This window comes from Tasmannia lanceolata, unplaced genomic scaffold (genome assembly GCF_043159265.1).
Source record: "Tasmannia lanceolata isolate RefF3 unplaced genomic scaffold, GAP_Taslan_0.1 ptg000011l, whole genome shotgun sequence".
Lineage (NCBI taxonomy): Eukaryota > Viridiplantae > Streptophyta > Magnoliopsida > Canellales > Winteraceae > Tasmannia > Tasmannia lanceolata.
The window spans coordinates 20,751,835-20,770,423 of record NW_027518688.1 but is presented as its reverse complement, the minus strand read 5'-3'; the positions used below and the strand labels follow the sequence as shown (position 1 = coordinate 20,770,423).

At 39.2% G+C, this 18,589-nt stretch overlaps 1 protein-coding gene and 4 pseudogenes across 1 annotated transcript; all 5 read left to right on the top strand.

The window, feature by feature from the left end:
• The first annotated feature begins 5,117 nt into the window (after positions 1–5,117).
• Positions 5,118–5,561, top strand: LOC143886007 (auxin-responsive protein SAUR64 pseudogene; annotated as a pseudogene).
• Positions 5,562–9,075: 3,514 nt separating this feature from the next.
• LOC143886006 (auxin-responsive protein SAUR64 pseudogene) lies at positions 9,076–9,519 on the top strand (annotated as a pseudogene).
• A 2,062-nt stretch (positions 9,520–11,581) lies between these two features.
• On the top strand, positions 11,582–12,025 carry LOC143886005 (auxin-responsive protein SAUR64 pseudogene; annotated as a pseudogene).
• A 3,619-nt stretch (positions 12,026–15,644) lies between these two features.
• On the top strand, positions 15,645–16,088 carry LOC143886004 (auxin-responsive protein SAUR68-like). Its single transcript, XM_077390016.1, has one exon. It carries the CDS (start codon positions 15,645–15,647, stop codon positions 16,086–16,088), a length of 444 nt encoding a protein of 147 aa, XP_077246131.1.
• Positions 16,089–18,145: 2,057 nt separating this feature from the next.
• LOC143886002 (auxin-responsive protein SAUR64 pseudogene) lies at positions 18,146–18,589 on the top strand (annotated as a pseudogene).

Below are 18,589 nucleotides of genomic sequence, written 5' to 3'. Positions count from 1 at the left end.
CATCTTGAAGAGCCATTAAAAATTGTACTAACCGCATTTCTTCTCGATAGTTGTACCACAATTCTGAATCGGCTGTCCCTTTAGGCTCCATAAGGGCCAATTCATCCCAAATTATAGTCATTTGGGAATGAAATTCTGAAATAGATTGGCCATTCTCATGTCGTAGTGAACGAAGATCTTGTTCTAACTTATACTTCCGAGCAAAATCAGATTGCACATACCGGCAAGACAAAAAATCCCATACACCTTTGGCGGTGTCAAATCTGCCAAACTGCATAATAATGGATGGGATAACGGTATTGGTGATCCACGTAAGAATTTTATTATTATTTATTTCCCAATCATCAAATTTTGGATTATCTTTTGCCGGGAGTTTAAAATCGCCGGTGACATATTTCGAAAGACCTTTTCCTTTCAGAAAACTTCGCATAAGAAAAGACCAGTGACTTAATTTGTTCCATCCAATTTAACACTAATAGGTTGAGAGATCTCGGAATTTATCAAGGAACCCAGGCTGGCACCTTAAATTTTATTGATGAATGAAAAAGTACAAGATGGGGACATACCACCTTACCTGAAGCTCAACGAAAAAAGAAAAATATTTGCCTAGTCAGGAACACCTAGAAAGTCACATCTCATGGCACCCCTAGCCAATCTAGAGTGATCTTTCCATTGGTAAAACACGCTGTTACCTTTATTGTCACAAGCAAACATTGCAAGAGCAAGTGTCAGATATCTCTGCTTAACATTGGTGAATGATCGATATTGGTGAAATGACTTAAACCACCTTAATTGTTTGATTAAAACATTGAAAAATATCATAAGGATTCTAAGATCTCTAAATTTTAAGAAGGCTACAACTATCCTGAAAATTACATACCAGTTTGTTGAGATTCGATTCTATAGAAGCCGGTAGGGCTATGGTATACAGCAAGAAACATTTTTGTTGGAATTGAACCAACTAGATGGAGGGAGAATATTAGATTCAAGAGAAGAAACTTGTTCTCCTATGCTAAATACACAAAGAATGAAGGCCAAGTTATTGTACTAGTCCCAAGACTAGTACAATAAAATGGTTTGTAAAAGAAGTAGATGCAAGGCCTAAATCATAGGCTATAATTCAAATTCGAGATAACCCTCCTTAAGCTAGACCACTACCATATTGAGTTTCTTCTTCATTTTGATGAATGTATCAAACTTGATGCCTTTGTAAAAATGTCCGCAATTTGATCTTGAGTTTGGTAAAAGGAAATGTTGATAACTTCATCCTTGACCAAGTCTCGATTGAAATGATGCTTGATCTTTACGTGCCTGCTTTTTCCATACGAAAAACTGGATTTTTTGTGAGTACATTCACCGAATCTTTTTGCCAAAATAACTTTTTACCATTCGCTTGTGGATGTTGAATTCTTCTAACATCTATCTTTGCCACTTCTCATCATCTTCTTATTCACGTACGCCTCTCAAGTCTCTCCCTCTCTTACTCTAGCCACTCCTCTCTCAAAACTTGGTAACTAATATTCCATGAAAAAAAATTCATGCTCGCTAAACATGGCCATAAACTTCATGAATTCCCTTCCTAATAACCATACAAAACGTAATGCAAGTGATTATAGAAACATCATTAAAAGTAGATCCACTTCTTTGAAGCTCATCTTTTCTTTCAATCCGGACAAACAGATTTAATGATTTATTTGTTGGAAGCAGTACTAATTTGACCCAGTATGTTGTTAAATAGGTTAGCAAAAATATAGGGACAGGTATTGCAAACTGGCCTTCCCTTGATGATGAGGTAATGGCTGAACAAAATCAAAACATCCTCACCTCCCAAAACATCCCACTTCATTTTCACATGGCTTTGCATCCTCTACAACCCAACATAAAGAAAGCTACAACTCACATGTAGTGTCTACTCCCTACGCATCCCTCCTTATATGTATTCGACTCCCATCATTGCTCTCTACTCAACACAACCACATCTTTAGATACCCAAGAACAGAAATTTTTTCTTTGTTTCTCTAACTGTTCCATCAAACCATGATAAACACAAAGAGAATTATGGAGATAGCAAGAAAGTGGAGGAAGGTAGCTGCCATAGGGAGGAAAAGAATTTCATTACCAAGAACTAGTGGTGACGCGGTTAAGAGCAGTTGTGGCCGACCAGTAGTAGAGAAGGGCCATTTCAAACCATGATAAACACAAAGAGAATTATGGAGATAGCAAGAAAGTGAAGGAAGGTAGCTGCCATAGGGAGGAAAAGAATTTCATTACCAAGAACTAGTGGTGACGCGGTTAAGAGCAGTTGTGGCCGAGCAGTAGTAGAGAAGGGCCATTTCGTGGTGTATACCACAGATGGACGACGCTTTGTAGTTCCCTTGGCATATCTCAACAGCTCCATCTTCACAGAGCTGTTCAAAATGTCAGAAGACGATTTTGGATTACCGTGCAATGGGCTAATTACATTGCCCTGCGATGCAATCTCTATGGACTACATTGTGTCGTTGGTCCAGAGACGTTTGTCTAAAGATGTAGAGAAGGCTCTGCTCATCTCCATGGCCACCAGCTGCTGCTCAACATCTTGCTTACAAAATCAAGGACTGATCCACGAACAATTACTTGTCCATGTCTTCTAAAGAAGCAATATTAATTGTAGGACCAAAACATGGTTACCTCTGTATATGACCCATGCAATTTTTATTCAATGCAAAACATTATACTTAATTTGAAAATTTTACACTGGATTCAAGAATGATTTACTTTCATCAATGTTAGGCTTTACATATGGCAACTGTAATAATCTGGTGGGGCCAACCATGGATGGCCCTTTGCTCTGACACGCGACAAATTGGACAGTCATCCTCGTTCAAAATACTATATATTTGCTGGGATTAGGGTTGTTTAACCATAGCTCTTGGATCTAGATTGAAGCATAGAGATAAATAAATACTATACAAACCGATGACAGAACATACAGTTCATTATTGGAAACATTTTCGATTGGTGACCCACATTGCCAATATAGTGCAATTAGGATTAGATTTTTCTAATTAGGGTTTAATGAAAATTAAAGTTAATCCCAACTAAGGATCTAAGATTAGAAAGAGTCGCATTTCACGGGTAGACCTAACCTTAATCTCCTGTTATACATATTAAGAGTGGTTGCTTAATGGGAGCAACAAACATTACGAGAGAAGAGTACTTTAGGGTCTGTTTGGATGCATCATTCATGTATCCGGTAGAGTTTTGGGGCAAGTAGTCAACAGGGACGAGACAAAATCACGAGCTATTAAAGAATCCCAAGCAACATCATAGGAAATCCACATTGACTCTTTGATATTCTAGCTTAGACATTAAGGACTATAGAAAACACAAATGACTTACATTTTCCACACATAATAACTACCCAAGAAAGGAATGGGTCCTTTGGAAAGAAAGGAATGCAAAAGTCTTCAAGAATCATGTAAAAAGGTCATCCTATCTATACTTTAAGGTGGTAGCTCTGACTATATCTCGGGTTAGAGTCATCCCTTGCTTGAAATTTGTATCGGCCTTTGACCTATTGAATGAATAGAAGGAGATTTGCCTTACTGTAGAGCAAGGTCAGAATACGGTGCAAATTTAGGAGCCACCTTCCCCCCTCTCCTGGCTTTTGGAAGCTTAATTTCTTTATTTTGATGGATAGAGTTTGGGGAATACGGGTCCTGCCGGCATTGGGGGTGTCCTAAGAAGTCAACAGGGAGGAGATCCACATTGACTCTTTGATATTCTAGCTTAGACATTAAGGACTATAGAAAACACAAATGACTTACATTTTCCACACATAATAACTACCCTAGAAAGGAATGGGTCCTTTGGAAAGAAAGGAATGAAACAGTCTTCCATGTAAAAAGGACATCCTATCTGTACTTTAAGGTGGTAGCTCTGACTATATCTTGGGTTAGAGTCATCCCTTGCTTGAAATTTGTTTCGGCCATTGACCCATGGAATGAATAGAAGAAGATTTGCCTTACTGTAGAGCAAGGTTAGAATACGGTGCAGATTTAGGAGCCACCTCCCCCCTTTCCTGGCTTTTGGAAGCTTAGTTTCTTAGTTTTGATGATATAGTTTGGGGAATATGGGTCCTGCCGGCATTGGGGGTGTCCTAAGAAATGAGGCAAGAGATGTGTTGTGGGCGTTTGCTGGTCCTATTGGCATTGCACATGCAAGTGAGGCGAACGTGCGTGCAGTGCACCATAGCATTATACTATTATACAAAGAATGCCTGCATAAAGTCGTGGTAGAAGGGGACTCTTAATGTTATCCGGTGGCTCAATGGCTCTCTTCTTCGTCCTTGGAGATTTGACCGCTATTTCAATGAAATTCTTGATTGGATGGGTTCATCTTCTACTGATTTTCATCATGTTAGAAGATTTGCAAATGGTGTGGCCGATAGTCTTGTAAGGAGGGGGTGGCTATGGAATCTTTAGAATTGTTTGATTCCATGCCTCCTTGAGTTTTTATTCTATTGTTCGTTCTTTTGCACTTTGTTCTTTCGGTATAGACCATCTTGATCTTTTTTTCATTTATATATAGATGCTATCATTAAAAAAATAATAATAACTACCCTAGAAATCTACAAAGACTTTCCAAAAAATCATGCACATTGATTTAGCTTAACAATTTCCAACATGATCTGGACTGCAATCACAATAGCAGTTTTCAGATTGGTGCTTATTTACAGCTTGAAAGAAGTAATAAAAAGGCATGATTTCCATCATTCACTTCCTATATTTGTTGTTTCCCCTTGGCGAGAGTACATTGGGCCTAGAATGTAGTTGAACTGGCCAGCAAAAACAAAGAGATTTAATGCAAACTATGCCCTCTATTGATGATGAGGCAGACAGCTGAACAAAATCAAAACATGCCCACCTTCCTCTTCCCTTTTTCACATGTTTTTGCATCCTCCACAACCCAACATAAAGAAAGCCACACCTCACATGCAGTGTCTAGTTTCTACACTTCTTTGTGTGTATATAACCGTTTCCCATCCTTCATCTCTAAACACCCACATCTTTAGTAGTCAAGAACTTACTCATTTTTATTCCTCAAACCATTCCCTCTAGCTCATAGATTAAACCATGATCAACAGTAGGAGAATTGTGGAGATTGCAAGAAAGTGGAGGAAGGTAGCTGCATTAGGGAGGAGAAGAATCACATTTCAGAGAACTAATGGTGCCATATATTCAGGTGGGTGTAGCGGAACTGTAGTGGAGAAGGGCCATTTCGTTGTGTACACCACAGATGGAAGGCGTTTTGTGGTTCCATTAGCTTACCTCAACAACCCCATCTTCACAGAGCTGTTCAAAATGTCCGAGGACGAGTTTGGATTACCAGGCAATGGGCCGATTACATTGCCATGCGAAGCAATCTTTATGGACTATGTTGTGGCATTGGTCCGGAGACGTTTGTCTAAAGATGTAGAGAGGGCTCTGATCGCCTCCATGGCCACCGGCCGCTGCTCAACATCTTGCTTACAACATCAAGGACTGATTAACCAACAATTACTTGTCCATGGCTTTTAAAGGGCCAATGTCCTCTCTCAGTTTTCATCTGTATATAACCTATACATTTTTTATTCAATACAAAATCTTCTACTTCATTTACAAGTTCATGGTTGTGCAAGTCCAGTGGCAAATCCATATCTGTAATTAATCTTTCCCCTTCCATTACAGATCTGTATTGTCTCAGTAGCTTGTTACTTTTTATTATGGTAAAAAGGAGAGGTTGTACTCGGAACTACCCTGATTAATTTAGCTTCCCCCAATCTCCACTGTACACATGGTATGTACCATGTGTCAAGTGATATACTCTGGACAATATCTCCCCGATTGGACAATTCTCATTGCTCAAACAAGGAACTTTTTTGATGTAAAATGTAACTATTGATCATTGTTTTATCCATCTATTTGCAGACCATTGGTCTGATTGCTACAACTGCCATGCTTGCGACAATTTACAGCATTACTCATCACACTGGATCCTCAAAAATGACCAGCTTTAGTACTGTTAGAATATGTGGGATCCAACGGTTCGATTGGGTTAAGATCTCACCGTTGGATCATCTTTGAGGTAGATTGGGTAAGTTGGGTAAATGAAGCAACAAGATAAATTAGCCAAGTGGATTAGAAGAGGCAAACAATAGAGAAAAAGTAAGATGAGGGAGTGAAAAGGTTGGAATCGGTGGTGGCCAGGCGGACGGCCAAATGCCGTCCGCATGAAGGAAAACAAAATAGAATGTGTTGTGCTCAATGCGTGGTTGGATCGACCCGCTCTGATACCATGTCAAATTTAGAGATTTCACTAAACTTAGATTTCTTGGATGCTTTACAATAATCTCAAGGTGTGCTTATATAGAGCACTTACATGATAAACATGGAATGGAATTAAGATAATTATAGAAGGAAATAATCCTAATCAAATCTACCTACTCAAATCTACTTTCCTAATCTCTCTTGCTTGCCTATTCTAATCTACTTGGCTAATTTATCTAGTGGCTTTGGCCATCTTTCCCAATCTACCTCCAAGATGATCCAACAGTGAGATCTTAACCCAATCCAACCGTTGGATCCCACATATTCTAACAAGTACGGCTCACTCCATACGGTGATCCAAAATGTCCATTTGTTGGGCCACAACGTAAATAGGCTGTGCCCCAAAAATCATTTCCATAGGATGACCCTAACCCTCCAAACTATAGAGGTACTGCCCCAATAATCATTTACAGAATCTTCGAGGGTTAGGATCATCCATTGGAAATGATTTTTTGGGCACAGCCTATTTTTGTTGTGGCCCAACACATGGACGGTTTGGATCATCGTAGTAATTTTTAAAAATCACGTGTTTGTATGGCCTCCCATCATATACTTTCTTATATTCCAATGTCAATGCAATGTTACGCTCGTGAAATAACTTTGTTTTAATCGGGAATTTATCTAAGACTACAAGCTAGCACCAAAATTTTATTTATGAATGAAAATATAAGGGGGACCGACCACCTTACCTCAAGCCCAACCAAAAAAAAAGAAAAAATATTAACTTAGGAAGACCCAGGAAGTCACACCTCACGGCACCGTTAGCCAATCTAGGGAGATCTTTCTATATATTGGTAGAACGTGTTGTCCGAAGTCCGCTACCTGGTTAGCCTCTCTGGGTCGATGAGACATCCTTGGTTTAATATTGTGGAAATGACTTAAACATCCTCAATTGTTTGAATAAAACACTCGAAAATGCCATTAGGATTCTAAAGTTCTAGACGACAAGAAACATATCACATGATGGGTAGCTTTGTCTATGTTGGGGGCTAAATCTATCCACAAATATGAGATTTGTGGACCAAAGAAGAGAGATTAAGGTGTTAGCAAGTATAGAGTTTATCGAGAAGTAACTCCATAATTTCTAAGTGCTAACCTTTTAGCCTGCTTGTAAAACCAAAGCCACCAACCAATCATTTGCCTAAGGATGCTATTGGGTTAGAGATGGAAATTGTAGAGTCCGAAATATATATTGGCAAAGGAGGGCCCATAATATTACTATTAGTTAACCTATGTTGGGGACATACCATGCTCAAGCACGTGAACGGTGGACTGAACAAGAGTTAGAAAATAGAAATACGTGTTGTTGGCTCCAGTTAATCAAAGCAATGTCACTGCTGCTCTATCTCAAAATAGAAATCAAAAACTGAATTTGGAGGACATTTTCTACCAATAAGCTTTGTCGCTCGGAGAAAATGTAACCATGTGGTAGTGTTCCACCAGGAGAGAGAGAGAGAGATGTATTACTAACTGGACCCTCCCTTGATTCTTTCACAGAAAGAGAGACAATAAGGCTTAGATGAGAGATAGAAGTATGAGTTATATATCTTGATGCTATATTTTTCTATCTTTTGAGACATCCAAGGGGTAATTGAAACACAATTGAACACAATTGAAACATGCTCACCTCCCAAAAGGGTCAAACTTCCCTTTTAACTGATCATCACATGTTTTTTGCGTAAGGAAAGCTCAACTCACATGTAGTGTCCATTGTCTTAATCCCTGTTTAAAATAGGAATTTTGCTTTTCATGTACTCCAACGCAATCCATGCTCTTCTCACCCACCACCTCCTCAAATCTATTTTCCTCTAGCGCCTCTTTGCCCCTTTCTAGCACTAGGTAAACAAATATTCTGTGAATATTTTTATGTTGCGAAACATCTCCTAAATGCTCAATACACGACGGGCAGATGTCATTGCAGACAACATGGGTGGCTAGGAATCTTGTCGTTATGCTTGAGAGGGTAATATTTTGCTTTTTGAATGTGAGGAATGTAATGTTGGTATGTAAGGCATGGCCTAGGTATTATAGGACCACAACTAGGTAGAACAAAGGGTAGAGGAGCGACGAGATGAATCAAGCGGGGGCGATATGCTAAACACACTTCACAATCAATCAGCTGAAGTAGGTCGGTCCACATTGGGAAGAAAATTGTAAACATGTGATCAATTCATCCTGTGTGGCCAATCATGAAATTTTCATAACCATGAAAGTATTATGTGGGTTCCTAATTCATGTTGATTAATAGTAGGGCTTCCAGTTTGCAATATTGCAATGTTCTTTTTGTTTTTCTCTTTGAAGTTAATCAGATACTAAACAAGGATTATTCTAGAAAGACGAGAAATAGCAAATATTTCTGTCTGAAGTTGCATTGATTGGTGGAATCCAACATCTAGTTAAATCAGATAGCGAAAAGAAAGGGACATATACTACAAACTAGGCCCTCCCTCAATGTGAGGCTACGGTTGAACAAAATCAAAGAATGCCCACCTCCCAAAACATCTATCCCATCTGATCTTCACATGGTTTTGTATCCCGGTCCCTACAACCCAACATAAGAAAACCTACACTCACATGTACTGTCTAATGTTTACCCTTCTTGGCTTGTATATAACTGATCCCTTCCATTGCTTTCTACTCAACACAACCACATTCTAGGTCATCCAAGAACTAAATCTAGTCCATTTTGCTAAACTGTTCTCTCTAGCTCATAATAGATTAGATCATGATGAATACTAAGAGAATTGTGGAGATGGCAAGGAAGTGGAGGAAGGTAGCTGCCATAGGGAGGCGAAGAATCTCATTACCGAGAACTAATGGCACCATGGATTCGACCAAGTGTAGCAGACCTGTAGTCGAGAAGGGTCAATTTGCTGCGTACACAGTTGATGGAAGACGTTTTGCGCTTCCCTTGGCATATCTCAAAAGCCCCATCTTCACAGAGCTGTTAAAGATGTCCGAACAAGAGTTTGGATTACCAGGCAAGGGGCCGATCACGTTGCCATGCGATGTGATATTTATGGACTACATTGTGTCATTGTTGCAGAGTAATTTGTCTAAAGATGTAGAGAAGGCTCTGCTCATCTCGATGGCCACTGGCCGGTGCTCAACATCTTCCCTACTCCTGCATAGACAGGACAAGCAACAATTGCTTGTTCAAGGCTTTTAAAGGGCCAATTGGCTTGTTCAAATCTTACATTTGTATATGAACCATTCATTTTTTTTTATTCAATATAAAAAGTTATACTTAATTAAGAAATTCATGGATTTGTAAATCCATTGTTATTTTTATCTTTGTTGGTCTTTTAGTAGGAAAATGGTAATAGTGATCGTATTTTTTTCTACCCGGTATTTATCTAGGAACCGAGACGCACCTTAAATTTTATTGATGAATAAAAGAAGTACTGGAGGAGGACATAATAGTAGGGATGCCCAAATAGTCATTTCTTAAGGCACACCTATCCCTTCTAGGAAGGTCCTTCCATTGCCAATACGTATGATTCTCTCTTTTTTTTTTAAATGCAAAATTAGTCAAAGAATTAGCAACTTGATTAGCTTCTAGGAATTGATGCGACACTTTCTGCTTCAACTCTAAAACCAAAGATCGAAGCTCCTGCCAATAATATTTAATGGACCATGGGGATCCTTTGTGTCAATGTCTATATTGATCAAGATTTTAAAGCAGGCCCCGGCTCACCCATTGTGGACCCCAATTAATGTCCAGTTGTACCCAGTTAGTGCATGCGAAATGTTCAGTAGACAATGAAGTAGACAACCAATTCAAGTAGTATGTGCTCTATACTAAACCTAGGGTCTTTGGGAAACTAATCAAAATACCCTCAACTTATATTCATGCCAATGCAATGTTTGGTTGTGGAAATGATTTAAACCTTCTTAATTGTTTGATTGAGCAAATGAAAATATCATTAGGATTCTAGATATCGTAAGATTTTAAGAAGGCCACGACTATATCCCGACATATTACTTGCCAACCATTTGGGAATGGAAGAGAAAATGGGAGTGTGGTATGGATGCCTCAGTTTCGACGGAACTTCTTTGAGAGAGAATTTGCATCCGTTGCTAGATTGTTAGAATTGTTGACAGAGGTTTAAATCAAGCAAGACGGGGAAGACAAAAGGGTTTGGATATGGGATTCTTCTGGCGAATTCTCTGTCAAATCTTTTTATCATTACCTAGTGGCTAGTTCTCCATCTTCCAAAGTAGCTAGAATGTGGACATTCCAGACGCTTACAAGATCGAGTAAGCATCTTTTCTTGGGCGGCACTGCTGGAAAGGATTCAAACTGTGGACTTCTTAAGGAAAAGAAAGGTTCTAATAGTAGATCATTGCACCTTATTTATTGAAGATGAGGGAATCAGTAGATCATTTGTTCTTGCATTGTAAAACCGCCAGGGTGGTTTGGAAAAAGTTGTTATGTAGGTTTGGGATGGAGTGGGTCTTTCCCTCAAGTCTCATAGACCTCTTCCAAGGTTGGTCGCACGCTCCATGAAAGAAAAAAGCTAAAATCCTACGGAACATGTCGCTACTAGCAACCTTTGGAAAGAAAGAAATTCAAGAATTTTCAAAGGGGTGTTTCTGATTACGATTTATGGGAAGGTTGTTTGTTCTTTTGCACTTTGTTCTTTCGGTATCGATCTTCTTGATCTTTTTATCATTTATATATAGATGCTATCATTAAAAAAAAAATAATAACTACCCTAGAAATCTACCAAGACTTTAAAAAAAATCATGCACATTGATTTAGATTAACAATTTCCAAGATGATCCGGACTGCAATCACAATAGCAGTTTTCAGATTGTTGAATATTTACTGCTTGAAAGAAGTAATAAAACGGCATGATTTCCATCATTCACTTCCTATATTTGTTGTTTCCCCTTGGTGAGAGTACAATGGGCCTAGAATGTAGTTGAACTGGCCAGCAAAAACAAAGAGATTTAATGCAAACTATGCCCTCTATTGATGATGAGGCAGACAGCTGAACAAAATCAAAACATGCCAACCTTCCTCTTCTCATTTTCACATGTTTTTGCATCCTGCACATCCCAACATAAAGAAACCCACACCTCACATGCAGTGTCTAGTTTCTACACTTCTTTGTGTATATATAACCGTTTCCCATCCTTCATCTCTAAACACCCACATCTTTAGTAATCAAGAACTTACTCATTTTTATTCCTCAAACCATTCCCTCTAGCTCATAGATTAAACCATGATCAACACTAGGAGAATTGTGGAGATGGCAAGAAAGTGGAGGAAGGTAGCTGCATTAGGGAGGAGAAGAATCACATTTCAGAGAACTAATGGTGCCATATATTCAGGTGGGTGTAGCGGAACTATAGTGGAGAAGGGCCATTTTGTTGTGTACACCACGGATGGAAGGCGTTTTGTGGTTCCATTAGCTTACCTCAACAACCCCATCTTCACAGAGCTGTTCAAAATGTCCGAGGACGAGTTTGGATTACCAGGCAATGGGCCGATTACATTGCCGTGCGAAGCAATCTTTATGGACTATGTTGTGGCATTGGTCGGGGGACGTTTGTCTAAAGATGTAGAGAGGGCTCTGATCGCCTCCATGGCCACCGGCCGCTGCTCAACATCTTGCTTACAACATCAAGGACTGATTAACCAACAATTACTTGTCCATGGCTTTTAAAGGGCCAATGTCCTCTCTCAATTTTCATCTGTATATAACCTATACATTTTTTATTCAATACAAAATCTTCTACTTCATTTACAAGTTCATGGTTGTGCAAGTCCAGTGGCAAATCCATATTTGTACTTAATCTTTCCCCTTCCATTACAGATCTGTAATGTCTCAGTAGCTTCTGTAATTTTTAATTATGGTAAAAATGAGAGGTTGTACTCGGAACTACCCTGATTAATTTAGCTTCCCCCAATCTCCACTGTACAGATGGTATGCACCATGTGTCAAGTGATATACTCTGGACAATATCTCCCCGATAGGACAATTCTCATTGCTCAAACAAGGAACTTTTTTGATGTAAAATGTAACTATTGATCATTGTTTTATCCATCTATTTGCAGACCATTGGTCTGATTGCTACAACTGCCATGCTTGCGACAATTTACAGCATTACTCATCACACTGGATCCTAAAAAATGACCAGCTTTAGTACTGTTAGAATATGTGGGATCCAACGGTTGGATTAGGTTAAGATCTCACCATTGGATCATGTTGGTGGTAGATTGGGTAAGTTGGGTATATGAAGCAACTAGATAAATTAGCCAAGTGGATTAGAAGAGGCAAGCAAGAGAGAAAAAGTAAGATGAGGGAGTGAAAAGGTTGGAATCGGTGGTGGCCGGGCGGACGGCCAAATGCCGTCCCCAGGAAGGAAAACGAAATAGATTGTGTTGTGCTCATTGCGTGGTTGGATCAAACAAAGCTGATACCATGTCAAATTTAGAGATTTCACTAAACTTAGATTTCTTGGATGCTTTATAATAATCTCAAGGTGTGCTTATATAGAGCACGCACGTGTTAAACATGGAATTGAATTAAGATAATTATAGATGGAAATAATCCTAATCAAATCTACCTACTCAAATCTACTTTCCAAATCTCTCTTGCTTGCCTATTCTAATCCACTTGGCTAATTTATCAAGTTGCTTCATTTAGCCAACTTACCCAATCTACGTCCAAGATGATCCAACGGTGAGATCTTAACCCAATCCAACCGTTGGATCCCACATATTCTAACAAGTACGGTACGGCTCACTCCATACGGTGATCCAAATTGTCAATTTGTTGGGCCACAACATAAATAGTCATTTCCATAGGATGATCCTAACCCTCCAAACTATAGAGGTACTGCCCCAATAATCATTTACAGAATCTTCTATAAATTGGAGGGTCTGGATCATCCTTTGAACATGATTTTTGGGGCACAGCCTATTTTTGTTGTGGCCCAACACATGGGAGGTTTGGATCATCGTATGGAGTGGGCCGTACCGTACTTTTTAAAAATCACGTGTTTGCACGGCCTCCATCATATAATTTCTTATATTCCAATGTCAATGCAATGTTATGCTCGTGAAATAACTTTGTTTTAATCGGGAATTTATCTAAGAATCCAGGCTAGCACCAAAATTTTATTTATGAATGAAAATGTACAAGAGGGGAACCGACCACCTTACCTCAAGCTCAACAAAAAAAAAAGAAAAAATATTTACTTAGGAAGACCCAGGAAGTCACACCTCATGGCACCGTTAGCCAATCTAGAGAGATCTTTCTAAAACGTGTTGTCGGAAGTCCGCTACCTGGTTAGCCTCTCTGGGTTGATGAGACATCCTTGGTTTAATATTGGTGAAATGACTTAAACATCCTTAATTGTTTGAATAAAACACTAGAAAATGCCATTAGGATTCTAAAGTTCTCTAAATTTTAAGAATGCTGCAACTATCCCCCAAAAAGTACTTGCCAACCTGCTGGGATTGGATTCTGTGGATGCTTTAGGGCAATGGTAGACGACAAGAAACATATCACATGATGGGTAGCTTTGTCTATGTTAGGGGCTAAATCTATCCACAAATATGAGATTTGTGGACCAAAGAAGAGAGATTAAGGTGTTAGCAAGTATAGGGTTTATCGAGAAGTAACTCCATAATTTCTAAGTGCTAACCTTTTAGCCTGCTTGTAAAACCAAAGCCACCAACCAATCATTTGCCTAAGGATGCTATTGGGTTAGAGATGGAAATTGTAGAGTCCGAAATATATATTGGCAAAGGAGGGCCCATAATATTACTATTAGTTAACCTATGTTGGGGACATACCATGCTCAAGCACGTGAACGGTGGACTGAACAAGAGTTAGAAAATAGAAATACGTGTTGTTGGCTCCAGTTAATCAAAGCAATGTCACTGCTGCTCTATCTCAAAATAGAAATCAAAAACCGAATTTGGAGGACATTTTCTACCAATAAGCTTTGTCGCTCGGAGAAAATGTAACCATGTGGTAGTGTTCCACCAGGAGAGAGAGAGAGAGAGAGATGTATTACTAACTGGACCCTCCCTTGATTCTTTCACAGAAAGAGAGACAATAAGGCTTAGATGAGAGATAGAAGTATGAGTTATATATCTTGATGCTATATTTTTCTATCTTTTGAGACATCCAAGGGGTAATTGAAACACAATTGAACACAATTGAAACATGCTCACCTCCCAAAAGGGTCAAACTTCCCTTTTAACTGATCATCACTTGTTTTTGCGTAAGGAAAGCTCAACTCACATGTAGTGTCCATTGTCTTAATCCCTGTTTAAAAGAGGAATTTTGCTTTTCATGTACTCCAACGCAATCCATGCTCTTCTCACCCACCACCTCCTCAAATCTATTTTCCTGTAGCGCCTCTTTGCCCCTTTCTAGCACTAGGTAAACAAATATTCTGTGAATATTTTTATGTTGCGAAACATCTCCTAAATGCTCTATACACGACGGGCAGATGTCATTGCAGACAACATGGATGGCTAGGAATCTTGTCGTTATGCTTGAGAGGGTAATATTTTGCTTTTTGAATGTGAGGAATGTAATGTTGGTATGTAAGGCATGGCCTAGGTATTATAGGACCACAACTAGGTAGAACAAAGGGTAGAGGAGCGACGAGATGAATCAAGCGGGGGCGATATGCTAAACACACTTCACAATCAATCAGCTGAAGTAGGTCGGTCCACATTTGGAAGAAAATTGTAAACATGTGATCAATTCATCCTGTGTGGCCAATCATGAAATTTTCATAACCATGAAAGTATTATGTGGGTTCCTAATTCATGTTGATTAATAGTAGGGCTTCCAGTTTGCAATATTCCAATGTTCTTTTTGTTTTTCTCTTTGAAGTTAATCAGATACTAAACAAGGATTATTCTAGAAAGACGAGAAATAGCAAATATTTCTGTCTGAAGTTGCATTGATTGGTGGAATCCAACATCTAGTTAAATCAGATAGCGAAAAGAAAGGGACATATACTACAAACTAGGCCCTCCCTCAATGTGAGGCTACGGTTGAACAAAATCAAAGAATGCCCACCTCCCAAAACATCTATCCCATCTGATCTTCACATGGTTTTGTATCCCGGTCCCTACAACCCAACATAAGAAAACCTACACTCACATGTACTGTCTAATGTTTACCCTTCTTGGCTTGTATATAACTGATCCCTTCCATTGCTTTCTACTCAACACAACCACATTCTAGGTCATCCAAGAACTAAATCTAGTCCATTTTGCTAAACTGTTCTCTCTAGCTCATAATAGATTAGATCATGATGAATACTAAGAGAATTGTGGAGATGGCAAGGAAGTGGAGGAAGGTAGCTGCCATAGGGAGGCGAAGAATCTCATTACCGAGAACTAATGGCACCATGGATTCGACCAAGCGTAGCAGACCTGTAGTCGAGAAGGGTCAATTTGCTGCGTACACAGTTGATGGAAGACGTTTTGCGCTTCCCTTGGCATATCTCAAAAGCCCCATCTTCACAGAGCTGTTAAAGATGTCCGAAGAAGAGTTTGGATTACCAGGCAAGGGGCCGATCACGTTGCCATGCGATGTGATATTTATGGACTACACTGTGTCATTGTTGCAGAGTAGTTTGTCTAAAGATGTAGAGAAGGCTCTGCTCATCTCGATGGCCACTGGCCGGTGCTCAACATCTTCCCTACTCCTGCATAGACAGGACAAGCAACAATTGCTTGTTCATGGCTTTTAAAGGGCCAATTGGCTTGTTCAAATCTTACATTTGTATATGAACCATACATTTTTTTTTATTCAATATAAAAAGTTATACTTAATTAAGAAATTCATGGATTTGTAAATCCATTGTTATTTTTATCTTTGTTGGTCTTTTAGTAGGAAAATGGTAATAGTAATCGTATTTTTTTCTACCCGGTATTTATCTAGGAACCGAGACGCACCTTAAATTTTATTGATGAATAAAAGAAGTACTGGAGGAGGACATAATAGTAGGGATGCCCAAATAGTCATTTCTTAAGGCACACCTATCCCTTCTAGGAAGGTCCTTCCATTGCCAATACGTATGATTCTCTCTTTTTCTTTTAAATGCAAAATTAGTCAAAGAATTAGCAACTTGATTAGCTTCTAGGAATTGATGCGACACTTTCTGCTTCAACTCTAAAACCAAAGATCGAAGCTCCTGCCAATAATATTTAATGGACCATGGGGATCCTTTGTGTCAATGTCTATATTGATCAAGATTTTAAAGCAGGCCCCGGCTCACCCATTGTGGACCCCAATTAATGACCAGTTGTACCCAGTTAGTGCATGCGAAATGTTCAGTAGACAATGAAGTAGACAACCAATTCAAGTAGTATGCGCTCTATACTAAACCTAGGGTCTTTGGGAAACTAATCAAAATACCCTCAACTTATATTCATGCCAATGCAATGTTTGGTTGTGGAAATGATTTAAACCTTCTTAATTGTTTGATTGAGCAAATGAAAATATCATTAGGATTCTAGATATCGTAAGATTTTAAGAAGGCCACGACTATATCCCGACATATTACTTGCCAACCATTTGGGAATGGAAGAGAAAATGGGAGTGTGGTATGGATGCCTCAGTTTCGACGGAACTTCTTTGAGAGGGAATTTGCATCCGTTGCTAGATTGTTAGAATTGTTGACAGAGGTTTAAATCAAGCAAGACGGGGAAGACAAAAGGGTTTGGATATGGGATTCTTCTGGCGAATTCTCTGTCAAATCTTTTTATCATTACCTAGTGGCTAGTTCTCCATCTTCCAAAGTAGCTAGAATGTGGACATTCCAGACGCTTACAAGAGTAAGCATCTTTGCTTGGGCGGCACTGCTGGAAAGGATTCAACCGTGGACTTCTTAAGGAAAAGAAAGGTTCTAATAGTAGATCATTGCACCTTATTTATTGAAGATGAGGGAATCAGTAGATCATTTGTTCTTGCATTGTAAAACCGCCAGGGTGGTTTGGAAAAAGTTGTTATGTAGGTTTGGGATGGAGTGAGTCTTTCCCTCAAGTCTCATAGACCTCTTCCAAGGTTGGTCGCACGCTCCATGAAAGAAAAAAGCTAAAATCCTACGGAACATGTCGCTACTAGCAACCTTTGGAAAGAAAGAAATTCAAGAATTTTCAAAGGGGTGTTTCTGATTACGATTTATGGGAAGGTTGTTTGTTCTTTTGCACTTTGTTCTTTCGGTATCGATCTTCTTGATCTTTTTATCATTTATATATAGATGCTATCATTAAAAAAATAATAATAACTACCCTAGAAATCTACCAAGACTTTCAAAAAAATCATGCACATTGATTTAGATTAACAATTTCCAAGATGATCCGGACTGCAATCACAATAGCAGTTTTCAGATTGTTGAATATTTACTGCTTGAAAGAAGTAATAAAACGGCATGATTTCCATCATTCACTTCCTATATTTGTTGTTTCCCCTTGGTGAGAGTACAATGGGCCTAGAATGTAGTTGAACTGGCCAGCAAAAACAAAGAGATTTAATGCAAACTATGCCCTCTATTGATGATGAGGCAGACAGCTGAACAAAATCAAAACATGCCAACCTTCCTCTTCTCATTTTCACATGTTTTTGCATCCTGCACATCCCAACATAAAGAAACCCACACCTCACATGCAGTGTCTAGTTTCTACACTTCTTTGTGTATATATAACCGTTTCCCATCCTTCATCTCTAAACACCCACATCTTTAGTAATCAAGAACTTACTCATTTTTATTCCTCAAACTATTCCCTCTAGCTCATAGATTAAACCATGATCAACACTAGGAGAATTGTGGAGATGGCAAGAAAGTGGAGGAAGGTAGCTGCATTAGGGAGGAGAAGAATCACATTTCAGAGAACTAATGGTGCCATATATTCAGGTGGGTGTAGCGGAACTATAGTGGAGAAGGGCCATTTTGTTGTGTACACCACGGATGGAAGGCGTTTTGTGGTTCCATTAGCTTACCTCAACAACCCCATCTTCACAGAGCTGTTCAAAATGTCCGAGGACGAGTTTGGATTACCAGGCAATGGGCCGATTACATTGCCGTGCGAAGCAATCTTTATGGACTATGTTGTGGCATTGGTCGGGGGACGTTTGTCTAAAGATGTAGAGAGGGCTCTGATCGCCTCCATGGCCACCGGCCGCTGCTCAACATCTTGCTTACAACATCAAGGACTGATTAACCAACAATTACTTGTCCATGGCTTTTAA